The 22,077-nt window shown below is 43.5% G+C and overlaps 1 protein-coding gene across 2 annotated transcripts in view; it reads right to left on the bottom strand.

Moving 5' to 3' along the window:
- RXFP1 (relaxin family peptide receptor 1) overlaps positions 1-22,077 on the bottom strand; it is a 548,429-nt gene that overhangs the window by 103,528 nt on the left and 422,824 nt on the right. For both annotated transcript variants that reach the window (XM_073576626.1, XM_073576616.1), the window contains exons 6-7: positions 18,085-18,156; positions 17,917-17,988 (exon numbers count right to left, since the gene is read on the bottom strand). In XM_073576626.1, coding sequence (XP_073432727.1) covers positions 17,917-17,988; positions 18,085-18,156 — 144 coding nt within the window. The remainder of the gene's footprint in view (positions 1-17,916; positions 17,989-18,084; positions 18,157-22,077) is intronic.

Here is a 22,077-nt window from a genome sequence, read left to right as displayed (position 1 = left end):
TTAGCCCTGGTGTGGAAGGAGTCACAGGGGATTTCCTTGTAGCTCTGACAGAGCTTGGTGGCAGCAATTCAGGAGGAGAGCTGCATTCTGGTGGTGGACTCTGTTGCCAGGAGCAAGTGCAACAGAGTAAAGCTAAGTGGTGTTTCCCTGTTTGTGTTTTTCCTTAGTGTGTATTAGTACAGCGGTAGGGCCAGTGCCTGCGCCACCCAACTCCCTAGCAAGGGATAGGTGTAGGGTGTGCTAAGTCAACAGGTTCCTGATCGGCGCCCAGTGCGGAACAGGCATAGGGAATGTTAGGAGTGTTAGGGACTCTGACTGTAATAATTATAGGGGATAACTCAGGAGACTCTGTGCGTGGAACAAGATGACTACAGGACACAGCTTTATAAGTGGTAAAGTCTATATTAACACACGGTGATACAACAGATGCAGAAAGAAACTCAAGTCCACAACACTTGGAGCAAATATAAGAAGCAGCTTAGCAGTCTATAGGAAACTTCAGAGAAAAATGCAATCAAGCAGAAAGTCTATGAAGCACAGTTATTCTTGAGGATACTTGGCATGAATAAATCCTTGTCAGTCCAGACACAGATAGGTAAGCTTAAAAGGCAGTTCAAATCTTATCTTAGCTTGACCAGGGAGGCCTGAAAAATAGTCTCAGGCTCTTGCAGAGCAGCAACAGCTTACATGTCCAGCAAATGCAGATGGAAGTGAAACACGAGCAGCAGAGGAAGAGTTCTGGAAACTGGAGTATGCAGCAGGAACTCAGAGCAGAGCAGCAGGATCACCACACAGGTTCACAGGAGCCGGTATATAGCCAGGGAGCAATCAGAGGTCAGGAGCTGGATGCAAGGCAGAATACTCAAGCACAGACTGAAGGCTGGGGTGGAGTTTTATAGCAGGAGGACACAATGCACATGAGACCAAGGACACCATCTTGGAAAAGGGCAGTAATGCAAAAAGGTAAAAATGTTCAGAGCCCTGACATTACTCCCTCCTTAGAAGCGGCCTCAGGACGATCCTGGACCTGGTTTCTCAGGGAATCTCCGATGAAAACGAGAAATCTTCTGTTGGGCATTGATGTTTTCCACAGGTTCCCAAGAGTCTTCCTCAGGGGAATATCCCTGCCATCTTATCAGATATTGGAGCCGATTCCTGCGAATCCTGGAATCAATAATTTCCTCCACCACAAATTGTTCTTACTCATCAATCACCACAGGCTGCGGAGGTGGCACAACACGTCCCTGGAAGGTATTAGGAGATACAGGCTTTAGTAAAGATACATGAAAAACTGGGTGTACCTTCATACTCCTAGGCAGCTTCAGCCGGCAGGCCACAGAGCTCACAATACTGTTGATCTTGAAAGGGCCAATGAATTTATGTCCAAGTTTCTGTGAAGGAACGTTTAACTTCAGATTCTTAGTTGCTAACCACATGGAATCTCCTACCTTGAACATGGGTGCAGGTTTACGGAATCTATCAGCCGATTTCTTATAACGTTCTTGAGCTGTGGTCAGGGATTCCTTCAGAACTTCCAGATTTTGCCTCATCGCAGTCAGTCTTTCCTCCACTGCCGGAACCGGAGAATTAATTGGCGACCTAGGTAAGATACACAGATGATAACCCAGATTGGCAAAGAAAGGTGTAAATTTAGTGGAGGCGCTCTGAGAATTGTTATATGAAAATTCGGCTAATGGCAGCAACTCCAACCAATCATCCTGGAGATGGCTGACATAGCATCTTAGATATTGTTCCAGCGTCTGGTTGGTCCGTTCAGTCTGACCATTAGTCTGGGGATGGTAAGCGGAAGAGAGACAGACCTTAATATTGAGTGCAGAGCAAAACCCCTTCCAGAATCTTGAAGTGAACTGTACTCCCCGGTCAGAGATGATCTCATCCGAGACCCCATGTAACCGAAAGACATTCTGTAAAACCAAGTTCACTGTATCTTTAGCTGAGGGGAGGCCGGTGCACGGAACAAAATGGGCAGCTTTGGTTAGGCGAACAACTACCACCATGATTGTATTCATGCCCCCGATGTGGGCAGCTCCACGATAAAGTCCATTGATATAGACCCCCAAGGGCGAGACAGAACAGGTAATGGTTGTAGAAGACCCGTAAGTGCCACATGAGGAGTCTTGTAACGAGCACATACATCGCAAGAGAGCACATAGTCCTTGGTATCCTTCAGGCAAGTTGGCCACCAGAAGAATCGGCTCAGGAACTCTTGTGTCTTCTGTACCCCCCTGTGACCAGCCAACTTGGAGTCATGTACCAACTTGAGGATCTGCAGACGGACGACCTCAGGGACGTAGATACGTCGATCTCTGAACCACATGCCACCCTTAAAGACAAGATTAATATCCACTGGTGGGTTGGCCAGAAATACATCACCGTCATAAGCCTCCCTGCACTCCTTCCACAAGTCCTGGTCGTGGATAACTCCGATGAAATTGGCATCCGATAGAATGGTCTTGGGCGGGGCTCCAGGTACGGAATCCGCAGCATGGATTCGGGATAAAGCATCAGCCTTCCCATTACGAGAACCTGGACGGTACGAGATAACAAAGTTAAATTGGTTTAAAAATAAGTTCCAACGAGCCTGACGAGGAGAAAGACATCTAGCGGATCTCAGGAACTCTAAATTGCGATGGTCAGTTAGCACTATGATCTGTTGTGCAGCTCCTTGCAGATGATGTCTCCATTCTTTGAAAGCCGCAATAATGGCCAGCAATTCCTTGTCTCCCACGTCGTAATTCTTCTCTACTGAGGTTAGTCTACGTGAAAATAAAGCACAAGGATGTAGTAGACCCTTCTCTCCAGTTGTTTGGGAGAGAATCGCCCCTAAAGCATTATCGGAAGCGTCCACCTCCACAATGAAAGAAAGTGTTGGATCTGGGTGTATCAACAGTGGTGCTGAGGTGAAACAGATCTTAAGCCGATCGAAAGCTTCTTGAGCCTGTGATGACCACTTAAAGGGCTTTTCCTTCTTTGTCAAGGAAGTAATGGGACGGACAATATCAGAAAAATTTCGAAAGAAGCGTCTGTAGAAATTTGCAAAACCAATAAAACGTTGGACCTCCTTAACGTTCTTGGGTACCGGCCAGTCAAGGATAGCCTGAATCTTACCGGATTCCATGTTCAGCCCCTGGGGAGAGATGATATACCCTAAGAACTGTATCTCAGAACGATGGAACTCACATTTCTCCGGCTTAATATACAGATGGTTCTCTTTCAGACGTCTTAAAACAGTCTTGACATGTATTTCATGTTCCTGTAGAGAGTCAGAAAAGATTAGTATATCGTCCAAATAGATCACCACAAACTGGTCCAACAAATCTCTGAAAATGTCGTTAGCAAGGTGTTGAAATGTTGCAGGGGCGTTACAAAGGCCGAAGGGCATCACAAGATACTCAAAGTGTCCATACCGGCATCTGAATGCTGTCTTCCACTCATCCCCTGGACGAATACTCACCAAATTATAAGCCCCACGAAGATCCAGTTTAGAGAACACTTTAGCATGGCGGACTCTTTCCAGTAATTCGGGAATCAGAGGCAAAGGGTAACGATTTCGTATGGTTACCTTATTAAGTTCCCGATAGTCAACACAGGGTCTCAGGGTCCCATCCTTCTTCTTTACAAAAAATATAGGTGCCCCTGCTGGTGAGGAAGAAGGACGTATGAAGCCTTTGGCCAGATTTTCATCAATATACTCCTTTAAGGCTTGAAGCTCAGGTGCCGCCAAAGGGTATACGTTACCAAAAGGAATAGCTGCCCCAGGAAGCAGCTCAATGGGATAGTCATAATGCCTGTGTGGAGGAAGCTGATCTGCATTCTTCTTGTCACAGATGTCAGAGAACTCTTTATATGCTGAAGGTAAAGTAAATACCTGTACATGTGGTTCTATAGCTTCTGTTAATGCTGCGTTGCTCCTTGTTGGAAAGATGATCTCCTTGGTTTCCCAGTTGATACTTGGGTTCTGAGAACGCAACCAAGGAATGCCTAAAATCACAGGAAAATGAGGAGAAGAAATTAGCAAGAAAGAAAGTTGCTCCTGATGACTAGGCTCCAACAAAATTTCAAGGGGTACGGTCTCCTGATCCACAGGCCCAGATATTAAAGGTGACCCATCCACTGTTTCCATGGAAAGTGGAGAGGCTCTTTGCTGAATTTTAATACCATGTTCCTTGGCAAATGCGATATCCATGAAATTGTCACCTGCACCAGAGTCAATCATAGCTGCACTGGAAATCCACTGTCTTGAACACAGGATCTTAATAGGAAGAGAACAGTGAGAGTTCTTCTCCTTCAGCTCCTTGGGGGGTGAAGTCATAGAAAGTGAATGAAATACAGCGTGTAGAGGCAGGCTACATTCAGAGATGTCAGATTCATCATCACAGTTGTCATATTCTCCTACTGCTGCTAGCACCTTATTAGGCCACTTGGGACAGTTGATTAAGAAGTGGTCAGACTGACCGCAGTAGAAACATAGACTCTCACGAAGGCGATGCTCCCGGCGCTCATTACTCTCGCGCCTCTGAACGGAATCAATTTGCATGGGCACCTCCTCCCCCTCCCGAGAGGTTTTACATGCAGGCTCTTTGGAAGGAAGGGAAAAGTTAGAAATACGGTTATATGCAGCAAATTTCTCCTGCCTACGCTCAGTAAGGCGAATGTCTATGCGCACACAATGCTGTATAAATGTCTCTAGCTCTTGTGGTGACTCAGAGCGAGCTAGTTCATCCTTTACAACACTAGATAGACCCCTCTTAAAAATAGGCAATTGTGCATAACTGTCCCAATTGGTATCTACCGCTAATCTCCTGAATTCAGTGGCATACTCAATAACAGAACGTTTAGCCTGGCATAAAGACAACAAAGCAGATTCGGCGGTTGCACGGCGATTAGGGTCATCAAACATTAATGCCAAAGCGGCCAAGAAATCATCCAAGTTATTTAACCGTGGGTCACGAGACTCAATCATTGGATTCGCCCAGGCGAGCGCTCGTGAGGTCAGTAGCATTATTACACACAATACCTTGGATCGATCAGTAGGAAAACGGTCGGCATGCACATCAAAATATAGCATACATTGATTCACAAAGCCACGAAATTTGTCGCGATCACCATTAAATCTAAATGGGGGCAACTTGGGTGGGCTAGCTGGTGGCGGTTGCCCAGCGGGTAAAGTTACTTGTGCAGCTATTTGCGTGCTTATGTCCTGAAAAGCCTGTCCATACTGGGACTCTATGCCAGCAAGTTTGTTTTCCTGGACTGCCATGCGGTTGCTTAAGTCCTGCAAAGTCTATCCAAACACTTGTTGTTCAAAGCTTCCAAACTTCTTTTGTAGACCTTCCACATCTTTCTGCAGTGATCTAATTATGGAAAACACCTGATCTAGTCTGCTTTCTGCAGTCATTGTTCCAGCAGTCTCCTTTTTATAGGGCTTGAGTATCCTGTAATAATTATAGGGGATAACTCAGGAGACTCTGTGCGTGGAACAAGATGACTACAGGACACAGCTTTATAAGTGGTAAAGTCTATATTAACACACGGTGATACAACAGATGCAGAAAGAAACTCAAGTCCACAACACTTGGAGCAAATATAAGAAGCAGCTTAGCAGTCTATAGGAAACTTCAGAGAAAAATGCAATCAAGCAGAAAGTCTATGAAGCACAGTTATTCTTGAGGATACTTGGCATGAATAAATCCTTGTCAGTCCAGACACAGATAGGTAAGCTTAAAAGGCAGTTCAAATCTTATCTTAGCTTGACCAGGGAGGCCTGGAAAATAGTCTCAGGCTCTTGCAGAGCAGCAACAGCTTACATGTCCAGCAAATGCAGATGGAAGTGAAACACGAGCAGCAGAGGAAGAAGAGTTCTGGAAACTGGAGTATGCAGCAGGAACTCAGAGCAGAGCAGCAGGATCACCACACAGGTTCACAGGAGCCGGTATATAGCCAGGGAGCAATCAGAGGTCAGGAGCTGGATGCAAGGCAGAATACTCAAGCACAGACTGAAGGCTGGGGTGGAGTTTTATAGCAGGAGGACACAATGCACATGAGACCAAGGACACCATCTTGGAAAAGGGCAGTAATGCAAAAAGGTAAAACTGTTCAGAGTCCTGACACTGACTCAGGGGAGTGCAGGAGGTCTCCACGTCCCCTTTCCCTATCACAGGGCCCACCATTGTAACTGTTTCCCCTTTCCCCGTGTCTTGTTGTTTTAGTTACCGGCCTGCGGGCCGTGTCACACAGGACAGTATCACGTGCCGCGTCTTGTTGTTTTAGTTACCGGCCTGCGGGTCGCGTCACACAGGACGGGTCATCGTGACAACGCTGTCAGGATTCTCTGGTGTTGCTGCCGGGACTGGGAGGTAACATGACCCCAAGTACATGATTTGTATACTTACAGCCACATTCCGACTAGACATGAGCAGCCTCCTTCGAGGTGGCACACATCTAGTCTGAATGTGGTCAGAAATATGTAAATAGTATGCTAGCGATCAAGTGACCACCCAGTGAATACTGAGAGTTTGTGCTGCGCATGCTGTGAGGATACAGAAGTCTGCAGTAACATAGCATGACTGCAGACTTCCACCACAAGACCAGACAACGCATTTTAATGAAAAAAAAATCTCCAAATGTTTGTAGAACACTTTCAAAGTTGATTTTTGCTATTTCTCCATATACTCCTACATGTACTTTCAATGTTTGGTAAATATTACAATGTATAAACTCAAATACAGATTGTCATTTGTCAAGGGTGCTCTCTTGGGAGCAAAGGGATTCCATCTAAAGTCATATTCTAACATTTTAAAATCTCTCTATAAGGGTAAGATCACACAAACATTATCTCCACATCTGACAAAAGCTGTCTGATTATTCTGATCAGACTGGTCAAAGTGGCATTCGTTGTTCTCGGATGTGTAGAAAAAAAGTTTGTCCACCGTCTGCGTTTTGTCAGTCAGTGAAAATCAGACCATTTTTTTTCATGGACCCATAGACTTGCATTGTTGATTTTAATCCGACACTCGGATCAAAATAAAACATGTCACCAATTTTTTTCTGTGGACTAATCGGTCTGAGCAAAAAAATGTGTCATGTCCACAGTCCATTAGAATATCATAGGTACGAGTTCTATCCATGAAAACCATGGATAGCACTCGTCCGAGAAAAAAATGGTCGTGTGCATAAGCCCAAATAATGATTTCAGTAGAGCTCTATTATTAACCTGTTTCCATACTGGCAGAAAGTCATTTAGAACGTCATCAATGCTGCTCTGCATTTATGTTCACTTATGGTTTGTTGAGATATGAAATGACTTATTGGGATACAATAATATTAAAGGAAATATATACGGTACTTGTTATAATGACCTGACTGTCATGGTAATAATTACATGGCATACAAGGATAGTGCTGCTGTCCATGACTACAATGCTTATTATAGTAGTTTTCTGATTAGGACAGTATTTTCTACGTCCTATGAATTAATTATTATGACCTTTATTGAAAAAAACAACAAAAGAAAGCAGTACATTCACAATGTGATGCAGGCTTAGAAGCCGCTATATAAAAATTTAACAGGAGCCTGCCTTTATGTAATGAACCTATACCTAAAATCTAACTTATGGAGGATCTTTTAGAGATTACTTTTTAGGTTCCCTTGCAAACATCCCTACTGATGACAGACTAACATATTTGCAATGACCTTTACAAGAAAAAAAAAAGTTAAGCAGCACATTAGAATTCCAGTATAGAAGCTGCTCTTTAAAGGTAACCTGTCCCCAATTCACCAGGCTGAGCATGTTAAATTGGACACATCATGGAATAGTGGCCGCAGAGCTGAATGAAATGTATTTTTACTCTAATTTCCCATTTCCAATGTAGAGATATTGGCTTAAAAATTGTAGATTCTAATTTAAGCCAAGACCAAGGGGGAATTAGCAAACATTCATCTTTGGGGGTGTGTACTTTTTGCCCTGTGTGATCTTGACCAGTCATATGAACGAGGCGTTATGTCAAATAAATTTTTGCAGACAAGGTAAGAGTAGGTTAATTTCCTGTTAGTCATTTCATGACACACAGCTCTGCTGTCCTCCTTGATATAAAGGAGCAGAAACTCGGAAATAATAGAGTGCAAATAGGGTCTTAACTTATAATAACACGGTTTATGAGAAATTAATCCACTCACCTGGTGGAGTTGCACCTAAGCAACGTGTAATACACATAGATCAGCTGCTGCAGGACACGGGTCCCAGGAGGAAAGAGCATAAAATAGAAACCAGGTGGAAGTGTCACTTGATGCGCTCATGACAAAATATACTTGGAAGATTTATTGCACGGGTTTTGTTTTAAGAGTCAATGCATTTTGAGGTCACACAGGACCTCTTCATCAGGACAGAAATCTAATCGTTTTTTGTCCTGATGAAGAGGTCCTGTGTGAATTTGGAACGCGTTGACTCTTAAAATCTGTGCATTAAATCTTCCAAGTATATTTTGTCATGAGCCTTCATCAGCAGCGCATAAAGTGACACTTTCACCCAGTTTCCATTTCTTCTCCTTGATATGACTGCTGGCATCTACTAAGTACAATTTCCTACAGCTATGTGTTATTACAAATACCTCTCACTTTCCTCTCACAGCAGTCAGTGTGGAGTGAGGGAGAGTAGAGCAGACCTATGTGCCATTACAAAATATCTTGCAGTCCTCCTCTCATGACACTGTCAGCTATAATCTCCCCTCATCCATATCTCCCAACTTTTGAAGAAGGGAAAGAGGGACAAAGGCTGCGGCGTGCAAATTTTAGGCCCCACCCCCGACCACACCTGTTATGAATGAGTCACCGTAGGAGGCAAAAGCAGAAATACAAGCTAAGTCCAGAAAACCAGAGAAGTTGGCAACTATCAGATTGCAGACCCCTGAACCTATCAACACAACTAGCAGTAGCTGTGGGGGGTTCCTACGATGCCCTAGACCCCTCGATCACAGCCGGAGAATTACATAGGCCTAAAGAAAGAAAGGGGAAATCTAAACTGCCCCAGAGCAGACCCCAAAGCAATAGGCAGCCCCCAACATACGGTGAAGCAAGATGAAAACACTAACACAGACAGAAAGACAGACTGAGCAAAGACGGGGCCCAAAACTACCTAGATAGGAAAGGACAGGAAGGCTGCTGTCTGCAATCTGCCAAAACCCTATCAAAGACATAAGCCAACAAGCTGATATGAAAAAGGCCCTGAAGCAGCTAGGCTTCAAAAACTAAATCAGCACTCAGGTATTTTCAGAAGACAGAGCTAAATGAATTCAGCACACCCCAGCAGGGAATGGCAGAAATCCAGAAAAACAAAGCAAAACAAAGTCAAAGCACCAAAGCAAAAGGCCGAGCAGCAAACTTAGCTTTAGAGGAGCAGGAATTCAGACTGGTCTCCAAGGATCCCACAGAGAAATCACCCGCAGGGCAGAAGGGCGTCGGCAGCCTTATATCCAGTCAGTAACTCCACTCAGCCAGTCATCATCATCAGCCTCAGGTGTTTGATAATCAGGCTCACTACCTTTCTTTACCAGAAGAGGGAGTTCCTTGGGCCTCAGTAATGAAGGGGAAAATGAACTCACAACAGTACCTCCCCCTTGAGGAGGGGTCACCGAACCCTCAACTACGCCACCAGGGCGATCAGGGTGAGCCCGATGAAAGGCACGCACCAATCTTTTGGCATGAATATCAGAGGCAGAGACCCAGGAATTATCCTCCTGACCATAACCCTTCCATTTAACCAAATACTGGAGTCTCCGTCTAGCCAGACGGGAATCCAGTACTTTCTCTACCTCATATTCCATGTTACCTTCAACCAATACAGGGTCTGGAGGTGCCACCCCCGGAACAACAGGTTCAACAAACCTCTTCAACAAAGATTTATGGAACACATTATGGATTTTAAATGTGACAGGAAGAGCCAAACGAAAAGAGACCGGATTAATAATCTCCACAATCTTGTAAGGTCCAATAAATCTAGGCTTAAACTTAGGAGAAGCCACCTTCATAGCAATATTTTTTGACGATAACCACACCATATCACCAACCTTAAACTGGGGACCAATGGTCCTATGTCGGTTGGAAAACCGCTGGGCCTTTTCCTAGGAGAGAGATAACTTACCCACCACTTGGTCCCAGATCTGGTGCATTCTCTCCACCACAGTGTCAACACCTGGGCAGGCAGAGGGCTCCACCTGCCCTGAAGAAAATCGAGGATGAAACCCAAAGTTACAAAAAAAAGGTGACATCAAAGTGGCAGAACTAGCTCTATTATTTAAAGCAAATTCGGCCAAGGGCAAAAATGAAACCCAATCATCCTGATCAGCAGAAATAAAACATCTCAAATATGACTCCAAGGTTTGGTTTGTTCTCTCTGTCTGCCCATTGGTCTGAGGGTGAAAAGCAGAGGAGAAGGAGACCTGAATTCCCAGCCTGGAACAGAAAGTTCTCCAAAATCTAGACACAAACTGGACTCCTCTGTCAGATACAATGTTCTCAGGAATCCTGTGCAAACGAACCACCTGTTGTAAAAACAGGGGCACCAACTCAGAGAAAGACGGCAACTTAGGGAGTGGTACAAGATGAACCATCTTAGAGAACCTATCACAAATCACCCAAATAACAGTCATCCTCTGAGAGACAGGCATATCAGAGATAAAATCCATTGAAATATGGGTCCATGGCCTCTTGGGGACAGGCAAAGGCATCAACAACCCACTAGAGCGAGAACACGATTTAGACCGGGAGCACGTCCCACAGGACTGCACAAAATTCCTGACATCACGAGACAAGGAGGGCCACCAAAAAAACCGACTCACCAGATCTCTAGTACCAAAAATACCTGGATGACCAGCCAAAGCAGAGCAATGAACTTCAGACATCACTCTCTTCTTCCACTGGTCAGGAACATACAACTTTCCACTGGGACAACGCTCAGGTTTGTCCTCCTGGAACTCTTCCAGAGCACGTCTCAAATCGGGCGAGATGGCAGAAAGAACTACCCCTTCGCCTAAGATGGTAGCAGGCTTGGTCACCACAGGAGAATCAGCAAAGAAGCTCCTAGAGAGGGCATCTGCCTTGACATTCTTTGTTCCAGGAAGAAAAGAAACCACAAAATCAAAACGTGTAAAAAACAAGGCCCACCTAGCCTGTCTAGGGTTCAAGCGCTTAGCCGACTCTAGGTAAATCAAATTCTTGTGGTCAGTGAGGACCACGACTTGATGCTTAGCTCCCTCCAACCAATGTCTCAACTCCTCAAATGCCCATTTCATGGCCAACAGTTCCCTATTCCCCACATCATAGTTACGTTCAGATGGAGAGAACTTTCGGGAAAAGAAAGCACAGGGATTCATTTTAGATGTTACAGGATCCTTTTGGGACAAAACAGCTCCTGCACCAATCTCAGAAGCATCCACCTCTACCTGGAATGGAAGTGAGACATCAGGTTGCCGCAAAACCGGGGCGGAGGTGAATCTTCGCTTCAGCTCCTGAAAGGAAGAAACAGCCTCCGGAGATCAATTTAACACATCAGCACCCTTCTTAGTCAAATCAGTCAATGGCTTGGCAATACTAGAAAATTTTGCTATAAATTTCCGATAAAAATTAGCAAAACCCAAAAACTTCTGGAGGGCCTTCAAAGAAGTGGGCTGAACCCAATCGTGAATGGCCTGTACCTTGGCCGGGTCCATTTCAATAGTTGACGGGGACAAAATAAATCCCAAAAAATAAATCCTTTGTACTCCAAAAAGGCATTTAGATCCTTTGACATACAGGGAATTCTCCCTCAAGATCCGGAACACAGTCCGAATATGTTCCACATGAGAATCCCAATCCTTGGAGAAGATCAAAATATCATCCAGATAGATAATCAAAAATTTATCGACAAAATCTCGGAAAATATCGTTCATGAAGCACTGGAAGACAGAAGGGGCATTAGTGAGCCCAAAAGGCATCACCAGGTACTCAAAATGTCCCTCCGGAGTATTAAACGCCGTCTTCCATTCATCCCCATGCTTAATGCGAATAAGATTATACGCCCCCCTGAGGTCAAGCTTGGTAAACCAGCAAGCACCTTTAACTCTGGAGAATAGATCAGAAATCAGGGGTAACGGATACTGATATTTAACAGTAATTTTGTTGAGGGCACGATAATCAATACAAGGTCTTAATGATCCATCCTTTTTGGAAAAAAAAACAAACTGGCACCTAAGGGTGACGAGGATGGTCTAATATGACCCTTCTCCAACGCCTCCTTTATATAGGATGGCATAGCCTCGTGCTCGGGTACAGATAAATTGAAGAGCCGACCCTTGGGAAATTTACACCCCGGGCTCAGTTCAATTGCACAGTCATAACTCCTATGAGGGGGCAGAGACGCAGACTCATTCTCACTAAATACATCATAAAAGTCCGCCAACTAATCAGGAACATCATGCGACTGAGGAGAGGTGGAAAACACCGGAGCCTCACTAAAGGCACACCGACAACCCCAACTCACCACAGACACAGATTTCCAATCCAAAACTGGATTATGAATCTGTAACCAGGGAAACCCCAGAACAATAGTATCATGCAGATTATGCAACACCAAAAATCTGCAATTTTCTTGATGGTCTGGGGCGACCCACATTACCACCTGGGTCCAAAACTGGGGTTTATTTTTAACAAAAGGAGTAGCATCAATCCCCCTCAAAGGGATAGGCGTCTGCAGAGGTGTCATCGGAAATCCACAACGTTTAGCAAAATCCAAGTCCATTAGGTTTAGGGCTGCTCCCGAATCCACAAAAGCCTTGGCGGAAAATGTGGACAGGGAGCAGATCAGAGTAATAGCCAGAAGAAACTTAGGTTGAACACCCCCAACAGAAAACGTGTGTGCAAAGCGTTTCTCTCGTTTAGGACAGACAGAAATAATATGCAAGGCATCTCCACAGAAAAAACACAACTTATTACGCCTTCTGAACTCCTGACGCTGCTCTCTGGAAAAAACTCTATCACATTGCATAGGTTCAGACATTTGTTCAACAGGTGGCAACACCTCTCGTGCAGCTTTGCGTTTGCGCAAACGCCGATCAACCTGAATGGCTAATGACATAGAATCGTCAAGACCAGAGGGAACAGGAAATCCCACCATAGTATCTTTTACGGCTTCTGACAACCCCTTCCGAAAGAGAGCAGCCAAGGCATTATCATTCCAGGTAGTAAGTACTGCCCACTTTCAGAATTTTTGACAGTACAATTCTGCAGAATCACGACCCTGGCTCAATGCCAGCAGGGTCTTTTCAGCCTGATCAATGGCATTAGGTTCGTCATACAACAACCCCAAAGCTTGAAAGAATGCATTCACATTAGTCAGAATAGGATCATCTGGTTTCAAAGAAAACGCCCAATCCTGGGGATCGTCACGCAGCAAAGAGATGACAATTTTAACCTGCTGCGCGGAGCTCCCTGACGAGTTAGGCTTCAAGGCAAAAAATAATTTACAACTATTGTTGAAATTAAAAAATTTAGACCGATCCCCAAAAAATACATCAGGTGTAGGAATCTTTGGTTCAGCAGCATGTGAATGAGCAAGGTAGGCGGAAATTCCCCGCACTTCCGCAGCGAGCTGCTCCACACGATCAGACAATTGCTTTATCTCCATTGAGAGAAAAAAAATTCCCCCTACGGCCTCAGAGATATAGAGGAAAAAATATACACTTTTTTTTTTTTTACAATTCTTTCCTGCTATTGAATACCCTAGGATCTGCGGTATGGCAGGTGATTCTGTTATGAAAGAGTCACCGTAGGAGGCAAAAGCAGAAATACAAGCTAAGTCCAGAAAACCAGAGAAGTTGGCAACTATCAGATTGCAGACCCCTGAACCTATCAACACAACTAGCATTAGCCGTGGGGGGTTCCTACGATGCCCTAGACCCCTCGATCACAGCCGGAGAATTACATAGGCCTAAAGAAAGAAAGGGGAAATCTAAACTGCCCCAGAGCAGACCCCAAAGCAATAGGCAGCCCCCAACATATAATGACGGTGAAGCAAGATGAAAACACTAACACAGGCAGAAAGACAGACTGAGCAAAGATGGGGCCCAAAACTACCTATATAGGAAAGGACAGGAAGGCTGCTGTCTGCAATCTGCCAAAACCCTATCAAAGACATAAGCCAACAAGCTGATATGAAAAAGGCCCTGAAGCAGCTAGGCTTCAAAAACTAATCAGCACTCAGGTATTTTCAGAAGACAGAGCTAAATGAATTCAGCACACCCCAGCAGGGAATGGCAGAAATCCAGAAAAACAAAGCAAAACAAAGTCAAAGCACCAAAGCAAAAGGCCGAGCAGCAAACTTAGCTTTAGAGGAGCAGGAATTCAGACTGGTCTCCAAGGATCCCACAGAGAAATCACCCGCAGGGCAGAAGGGCGTCGGCAGCCTTATATCCAGTCAGTAACTCCACTAAGCCAGTCATCATCATCAGCCTCAGGTGTTTGATAATCAGGCTCACTACCTTTCTTTACCAGAAGAGGGAGTTCCTCGGGCCTCAGTAATGAAGGGGAAAATGAACTCACAACACACACCCATTTCACAACTAGTCACACCCATGTCCACGCCACAAACACACCCATTTGGCACTGCTGGTCACACTGACTGGTACTGAGGATACAGTGGCTGGCATTTGGGCACAGTGGCTGACATTATGGGCACAATGGCTGGTACTGTGGTCACACTAACTGGTACTGAGGAAAAGAAAGAAAGAACAGAGAGAGAAAAAAGAAAACAGAGAGAGAAATAAAGAAAGAAAGGAGAGAGAGAAAGAGAAAAGAGAGAGAAAGAAAGAACAGAGAGAGAAAGAAAGAACACAGAGAGAAAGAAATAACAGAAAGAGAAGGAAAGAACAGAAAGAGAAAGAAAGAGTGAAAGAAAGAACAGAGAGAGAGAAAAAGAAAGCAAAGAGAGAAAGAAAGGAGAAAGAAAGAAGGAATAGAGAGAGAAAGAAAGAACAGAGAGAGAGAAAGGAAGAACAGAGAGAGAGAAAGAGAGAGGGAAAGAAAGAACAGATAGAGAGAAAGAAAGAGGGGGAAAAAAGAAAGAGAGAAAGAACAGAGAGAGAAAGAAAGAAAGAACAGAGAGAGAAAGAAAGAACAGAGAGTAAAAGAAAGAACAGAGAGAGAGAAAGAAAGAAAGAACAGAGATAGAAAGAAAGAGGGGAAAGAAAGAGCAGAGAGAGAGAAAGAAAGAATGGAAAAAAGAAAGAAGTGAGGGAAAGAAAGAAAGAACAGAGATAGAGAGAGAAAGAAAGAGGGGAAAAAAAGAAAGGAAAGAGGGAAAGAAAGAAAGAACAGAGAAAGAGAAAGAAAGAGGGGAAAAAAGAAGGAAGAGAGAGATAGAAAGAGCAGAGAGAGAAGGAAAGAAAGAAAGAAAGAAAGAAAGAATGAACAGAGAGAGAAAGAAAGAACACAGAGAGAGAAAGAAAGAGGGGAAAGAAAGAGCAGAGAGAAAGAAAGAGTGGAAAAAGAAATAAGATAGAGAAAGAAAGAACAGAGAGAAAGAAAGAAGGGAAAGAAAGAACAGAGAGAGAGAAAGAAGAAAAGAAAGAACAGATAGAGAGAAAGAACAGAGAGAAAGAAAGAAAGAACAGAGAAATAAAGAAAGAAAAAACAGAGAGAGAAAGAAAGAGGGGAAAGAAAGAACAGAGAGGGAGAGAGAAAGAAAGAGGGGAAAGAAAGAACGGAGAGAAAGAAAGAAAGAAAGAAAGAGGGGACAGAAAAAAAGAACAGAAAAAGGAAAGAGGGGAAAGAAAGAACAGAGAGGGGATAGAAAGAAAGATGGGAAAGAAAGAAAGAACAGAGAGAAAGAATGAAAGAAAGATAACAGAGAGAAAGAACACAGAGAGAGAAAGAAGGAGGCGAAAGAAAGAACAGAGAGAGAGAAAGAAAGAAAGAACGAACAGAGAGAAAGAAACAGAGAGAGAAAGAAAGATTCTATAAAGATAGTATAGCAGCCCGGCTCCCATTGTAATGCCCACATGAGCCTCATGATGCAGGACGTATCATAATCCACTTACATGGCCGCATCCCTGATTCCAAGGCGATCCTGCTGTACGAGTTATCGGAGGAGGACCAGGTGATGGATCTGAAGCATTCCCTGAAGTGCTTCCATGGTTCTGTCACAATCTCCTCCCGAAATTACCTCATTTCCTGTCTGCTTCCAGCACATCACTTCCGGTGGAACGTCACGTGCAAGTTTTAAAGTGCTTCTCGGGGCCCCGCCGTGTACTCCTGTGTCCGCAGGAAAAGTAAGCTCCCATCCGGGACAGTGGAACAGACTCTCTCCAAAATTGGGCCTGTCCCACTGGATCCTGGATGGTTGGGAGGTATGAATGCTCTCCACCATACACCTTGTACACGCACGGCTCCGCACACCTCATACACGCACAGTTCCGCTTTGTATGCCTTCTACACACATGGCTCCGCTCCGTACACCTCGCACACACACGACTCCACTCAGTGCACACATGCAGCTCTGTTCCTCTTGATACACACACGACTCAGCTTTGTACACTTCATACACAGGGCTCCACTCCGCACACCTCGTACACACGCGGCTCCACTCCGCACACCTCGTACACACACAGCTCCGCTCTGCACACCCCATATATGCGCCTCCGCTCCGTACACAAAGTACACACACGGCTCCGCTTCAGACATATTGTGCACACATTCCATACATCTTGTACACGCGCGACTCTGCTCCACACACGTCGTACACACAGCTCCACTCTGCACACCCTATACACACGCGGCTCCGCTCCATACACCTCGTACACACACGGCTCCGCTCCTTACACCTCGTACACACACGGCTCTGCTACATTCACCCTGTAAACCCCTCCTGACCCCACACATTTCCCGTCACACAGCACCATGACAACCAGCACAGCAGAGTCCTGCATACACTGAGGCCCCTGAACATGTGACACCTGACTCCTCCCCTCCTGTGACCTCATCACGGGTCCTGTGCGCACAGAGCAGCCCAGTGACGTCATTGCTGGGATTTATCAGTGAGGGGCTGTGGTGGTTCTCTGTGAGGGTGAGGAATGGATGGGGTTGGTGCATGGGGGGGCGTGGTGGCTCAGTGCAGTGCGGGAAAAATAAGCTCCCGCCCGGGACAGCGGGGCAGGCAGTCAATATCGGGACTGTCCCGCTAGATGCAGAATGGTTGGGAGGCTTGCCTCATCCCACACTGACTGCCATGGGATAAAAGACATAAGAAGTATTTGTATGCTCTGCTTTACTCTAGATGCCAGCAGCTAGATCATGGAGGAGAGTAAGCCTGTGTGTCTTTACATGACTCACAGGCGAAAACCTGTTTTCTATCTTTTATTTCAATTTCTTCTTTTTTTTCTTGCATGACATCTCCTGCTTTTAATTGGTCAACATCATACAGAGGAAAAAATACACTACCCCGAAAAGGAATCTTTGGTAACACCACCCTTTTTCTAAGCATAAATTAGACTCTAAACTTTACAATGGAGGTGAGAAGTTAAAAAATAAAAAAACATTTTTTTTCAACTCTGCAACCACTTTTGCATGATGTGGCCAGATGCTCAAACTGGTGAAAGGTCCTCTTTAAGAAATATTCTTTATAATGAATGTGTACCTCAAAGTAACTTAAAGAAAAAATATCACCCAGCGAACCTTTCTTTTTTTGGATTACGCTGAAAGCATCTATCCTGACATATGTGACATAAGCAATAAAAGATTATATTGTCATAGCAAGACTTTATAACGAGTCACATGCAATTAAAAAACACCTCTAGAAAAAAAAAGCCTAAAATAACTTCTAATAACAAACAATATGGTTCCAATGTAAACAGTAAAAAAATGAAAACTTACAACCATTCCAGGGTATGAAGATATCGGAAGACTCCTGGCTTGAGGGTTGTTATTAAATTGTGACTTAAGTAACTGCAAAAAAACCCAAAAACATACCATAACTGAGTAAGAAATGTGCCTTTTAACTGCAGATTCTAGATCTATGATAAATATCACACTGGCACTTACAGTTTTGTTAGATTATGGAGTCCTCTGAATGCATTCACAGAAATGATCTTAATCTTGTTGTGCTGTAGATACCTATTAAAATTCAGGGAAAATATATTTACCGCTAACAAACGCTAGCAGATGTGAAGATGTTGTTGATATGTTGAAGAACACTAGATGGCGCTATAGAACACACAAATAATGAATGTACTGTACAGTCAACCACGTATATAGTGTGATGCAGCATTCACAAGGATACACAAATCTCTAAAATTGCACAATTTTAATTTTACCCCTATGCATATTCTTCCCATTTTGTAATCAAGTGCTAGATTAAAAATCACTTTGACAATCTACCTTTATGCATCAATTTGTTCGAGGCAGTTTGGAATTGATGCAGGAAAAAAATCAGTTATGTTTTAAAAATGATATACTGAAAACCCTATACCATCTTCCTAACGAAGAATTCTATAATTTTCTAGAGATAAGAAAATATATTAGAAATAAATTCTCTTTACTTCTCACCCTTTCAAGAAAAAAATGTTTCTCTTTTAGAGAATCCTATGAATAACTCAATTTGGAATCTGAAAAATATCTCTTCATTTTTTAACTTTGATGTCTCTTTTGAAAAACTGAATTATATGTGGAGATGGAACAAAGATCTAAATAATAATTTCCTCCTAGATAAATGGGAAAAAGCGCTGGAACTAGCATACAAATCTTCTATTAGTGCAAACTTACATGAAAATTATTTTAAAATTTCATCTAGGCGCTTCTACACTCCCACTAGACTTAGGCTGACAGCTTGTGGTGTGGACGCTGTAAGGATTCAGAAGTCTGCAGTCACATACCGTGATTGGAGACTTTTATCAAAAGACCGGACAACGCATGTAATGTACATTTTAGATAAAAGTTGTTTGAACCGTGCTGATTTCCATATAATATATTTGGGGCCTCTCATCTTTCCCCCTGATGTCGGCGGTAAAAAGGGTCAGGGAGTTTGAATGTAACTATGCTTTTGCTCTCCGGTATACAGGCTTTCCCTGCTCCACCTATTTCAAATATATACTTGCTTGGCCTAATGGCTATGTGTTGAAAACTCGAGAGAGTGGCTGCTCGGCCAACAGCTATTCATTTGTATAGATTAACTTCTATAGAAGACAAATAAAACAAGAAAGAAAAAAAATATCACTTGCTTTACTTTCAGAGAGTGAAAATCTGTTCTGGTCGCTGCTTAATACAAGACACTAAACTGTAAGAGATCAGGAGCTCATCTATAAATCTCAGCTGTGACATTAAAGGGAATCTGTCAGCAGATTTTTGCTGTGTAATCTGAGAGCACCATAATGTGGGAGCAGAGACCCTGATTACAGTGATGTAGTGATGTGTCACTTACTAAGCTGTGTTTTACTGTTTCAATACAATCAGTGTTTTAACAGTAGGAGATTATCATTACAGGACACCTTGGCATGTTCAGGCTAATCCAACCCCTCCCGCAGCAATGATTAGCACCTTTCTGTCACTATACAACGTACACAGAAAGCTGTGGTGTGGGTGGGTTATTCAGGACTCAATAACTGAGCTCTGCAGCAGAGAAAACATTGACTTCATGATAACTGCTACATTAGGTAAACTAAGTGATACACAGCTAGAATCCCGGTCATTGTCCCTACCTCAAGCTGCTGTCATATTTCATAGTAAAAATTTGCTGACATATTCCCTTTAACCCCTTAACCCCCAAGGGTGGTTTGCATGTTCATGACCGGGCCAATTTTTACAATTCTGACCACTGTCCCTTTATGAGGTAATAACTCTGGAATGCTTTAATGGATCCTGCTGATTCTGACAATGTTTTCTTGTGACATATTGTACTTCATGATAGTGGTAAAATTTCATTCATATAACTTGCGTTTATTTGTGGAAAAAAAACGGAAATTTGGCAAAAATTTTGAAAATTTCGCCGCTTTCCAACTTTGAATTTTTATGCCCTTAAATCACAGAGATACGGCACACAAAAAAACTTAATAAATAACATTTCACATATGTTTACTTTACATCAGCACAATTTTGGAACCAAATTTTTTTTTTGTTAGGAAGTTATAAGGGTTAAAAGTTGACCAGCGATTTCTCATTTTTGCAACACCATTTTATTTTTACGGACCACATCACATTTGAAGTCACTTTGAGGGGTCTATATGATAGAAAATACCCAAAAGTGACACCATTCTAAAAACTGCACCCCTTAAGGTGCTCAAAACCATATTCAAGAAGTTTTTTAACCCTTTAGGTGCTTCACAGGAATTTTTTGAATGTTTAAAAAAAAAATGAACATTTAACTTTTTTCACAAAAAAATTACTTCAGGTCCAATTTTTTTTATTTTACCAAGGGTAACAGGAGAAATTGGACTGCAAAAGTTATTGTACAATTTCTCCTGAGTACGCTGATACCTGATATGTGGGGGGGGACACTGTTTCGGCGCATGGCAGAGCTCAGAGGGGAAGGAGCGCCGTTTGACTTTTTCAATGCAAAATTGGCTGGAATTCAGATCGGACGCCATGTCACGTTTGGAGAGCCCCTGATGTACCTAAACAGTGGAAACCCCCCACAAGTAACCCCAGTTTGGAAAATATACCCCCCAAGGAACTTATCTAGATGTGTGGTGAGAACTTTGAACCCACAAGGGCTTCACAGAAGTTTATAACGTACAGCCATACAGTTAAAAAAATCATATTTTTTCCACAAAAATGATCTTTTCACCCTCAATTTTTATTTTCCCAAGGGTAACATGACCATAAAAGTTATTGTGCAATTTGTCCTGAGTACGCTGATACCCCATATGTGGGTGTAAACGACTATTTGGGCGCATGGCAGAGCTCGGAAGGGAAGCAGCACCATTTGACTTTTGGATGGAATTGAGATCGGACACCATGTCGCAATTGGAAAAACCCTGATGTACCAAAACAGCGGAAACCCCCCACAAATGACACCATTTTGGAAACTAGACCCCCCAAGGAACTTATCTAGATGTGTGGTGAGCACTTTAAACCCCAAGGGCTTCACAGAAGTTTATAACGCCCGGGCATGAAAATAAAAAAAATCATATTTTTCCACAAACATGATCTTTTAGTCCCTATTTTTTTATTTTCCCAATGGTAAAAGGAGAAATTGGACCCCAAAAGTTGTTGTCCAATTTGTCCTGAGTACGCTGAAACCCCATATGTGGGAGAAAACTACTGTATGGGCACACGTCGGGGCTCGGAAGGGAAGTAGTGACATTTTGGAATGCAGACTTTGATGGAATGGTCTGCGGGTGTCATGTTGCCTTTGGAGAGTCCCTGATGTACTTAAACAGTGGAAACCCCCACAAGTGACCCCATTTTGGAAACTAGACCCCATAAGGAACTTATCTAGATGTGTGGTGAGCACTTTGAACCCCCCAGTGCTTCACAGAAGTTTATAACGCCCGGGCATGAAAATAAAAAAATCATCTTTTTTCCCACAAACATGATCTTTTAGTCCCCAATTTTTTTATTTTCCTAAGGGTAACAGAGAAATTGGACCCCAAAAGTTGTTGTCCAATTTGTCTTGAGTATGCTGATACCCCATATGTGGGAGAAAACTACTGTATGGGGACATGTCAGGGCTCGGAAGGGAAGTAGTGACGTTTTGGAATGCAGACTTTGATGGAATGGTCTGCGGGTGTCATGTCGCGTTTGGAGAGGCACTGATGTGCCTAAACTGTTGAAACTCCCCACAAGACAGAATTGTCTCTTCATGTTACAGAAAGAGAAGAAATTCGAAGTGCACCTGAAGAAACAAAACAGAGGAATGCATGTGACCCAGAGAAGCAGGAGGATCGGGAGGCAGTCAGCACCCATACTGCTCAGGAACCAGTACCAGGCTCTCACGCAGGAGAACAATGAAGAAATACATCAGGATAAGACTTTGCCCACAAACAGCAACCTTGTACGCCTTCAGAATCCTCCTGGATGGAGAAAGAAAAATGTTGTGAA

The sequence above is a fragment of the Dendrobates tinctorius genome, unplaced genomic scaffold (assembly GCF_039654945.1).
Source record: "Dendrobates tinctorius isolate UK_male_01 unplaced genomic scaffold, ASM3965494v1 ptg000008l, whole genome shotgun sequence".
In the NCBI taxonomy this organism is placed as follows: Eukaryota; Metazoa; Chordata; class Amphibia; order Anura; family Dendrobatidae; genus Dendrobates; species Dendrobates tinctorius.
Note: the sequence above shows the minus strand (reverse complement) of the source record. Positions and strands in the feature narration are given on the sequence as shown.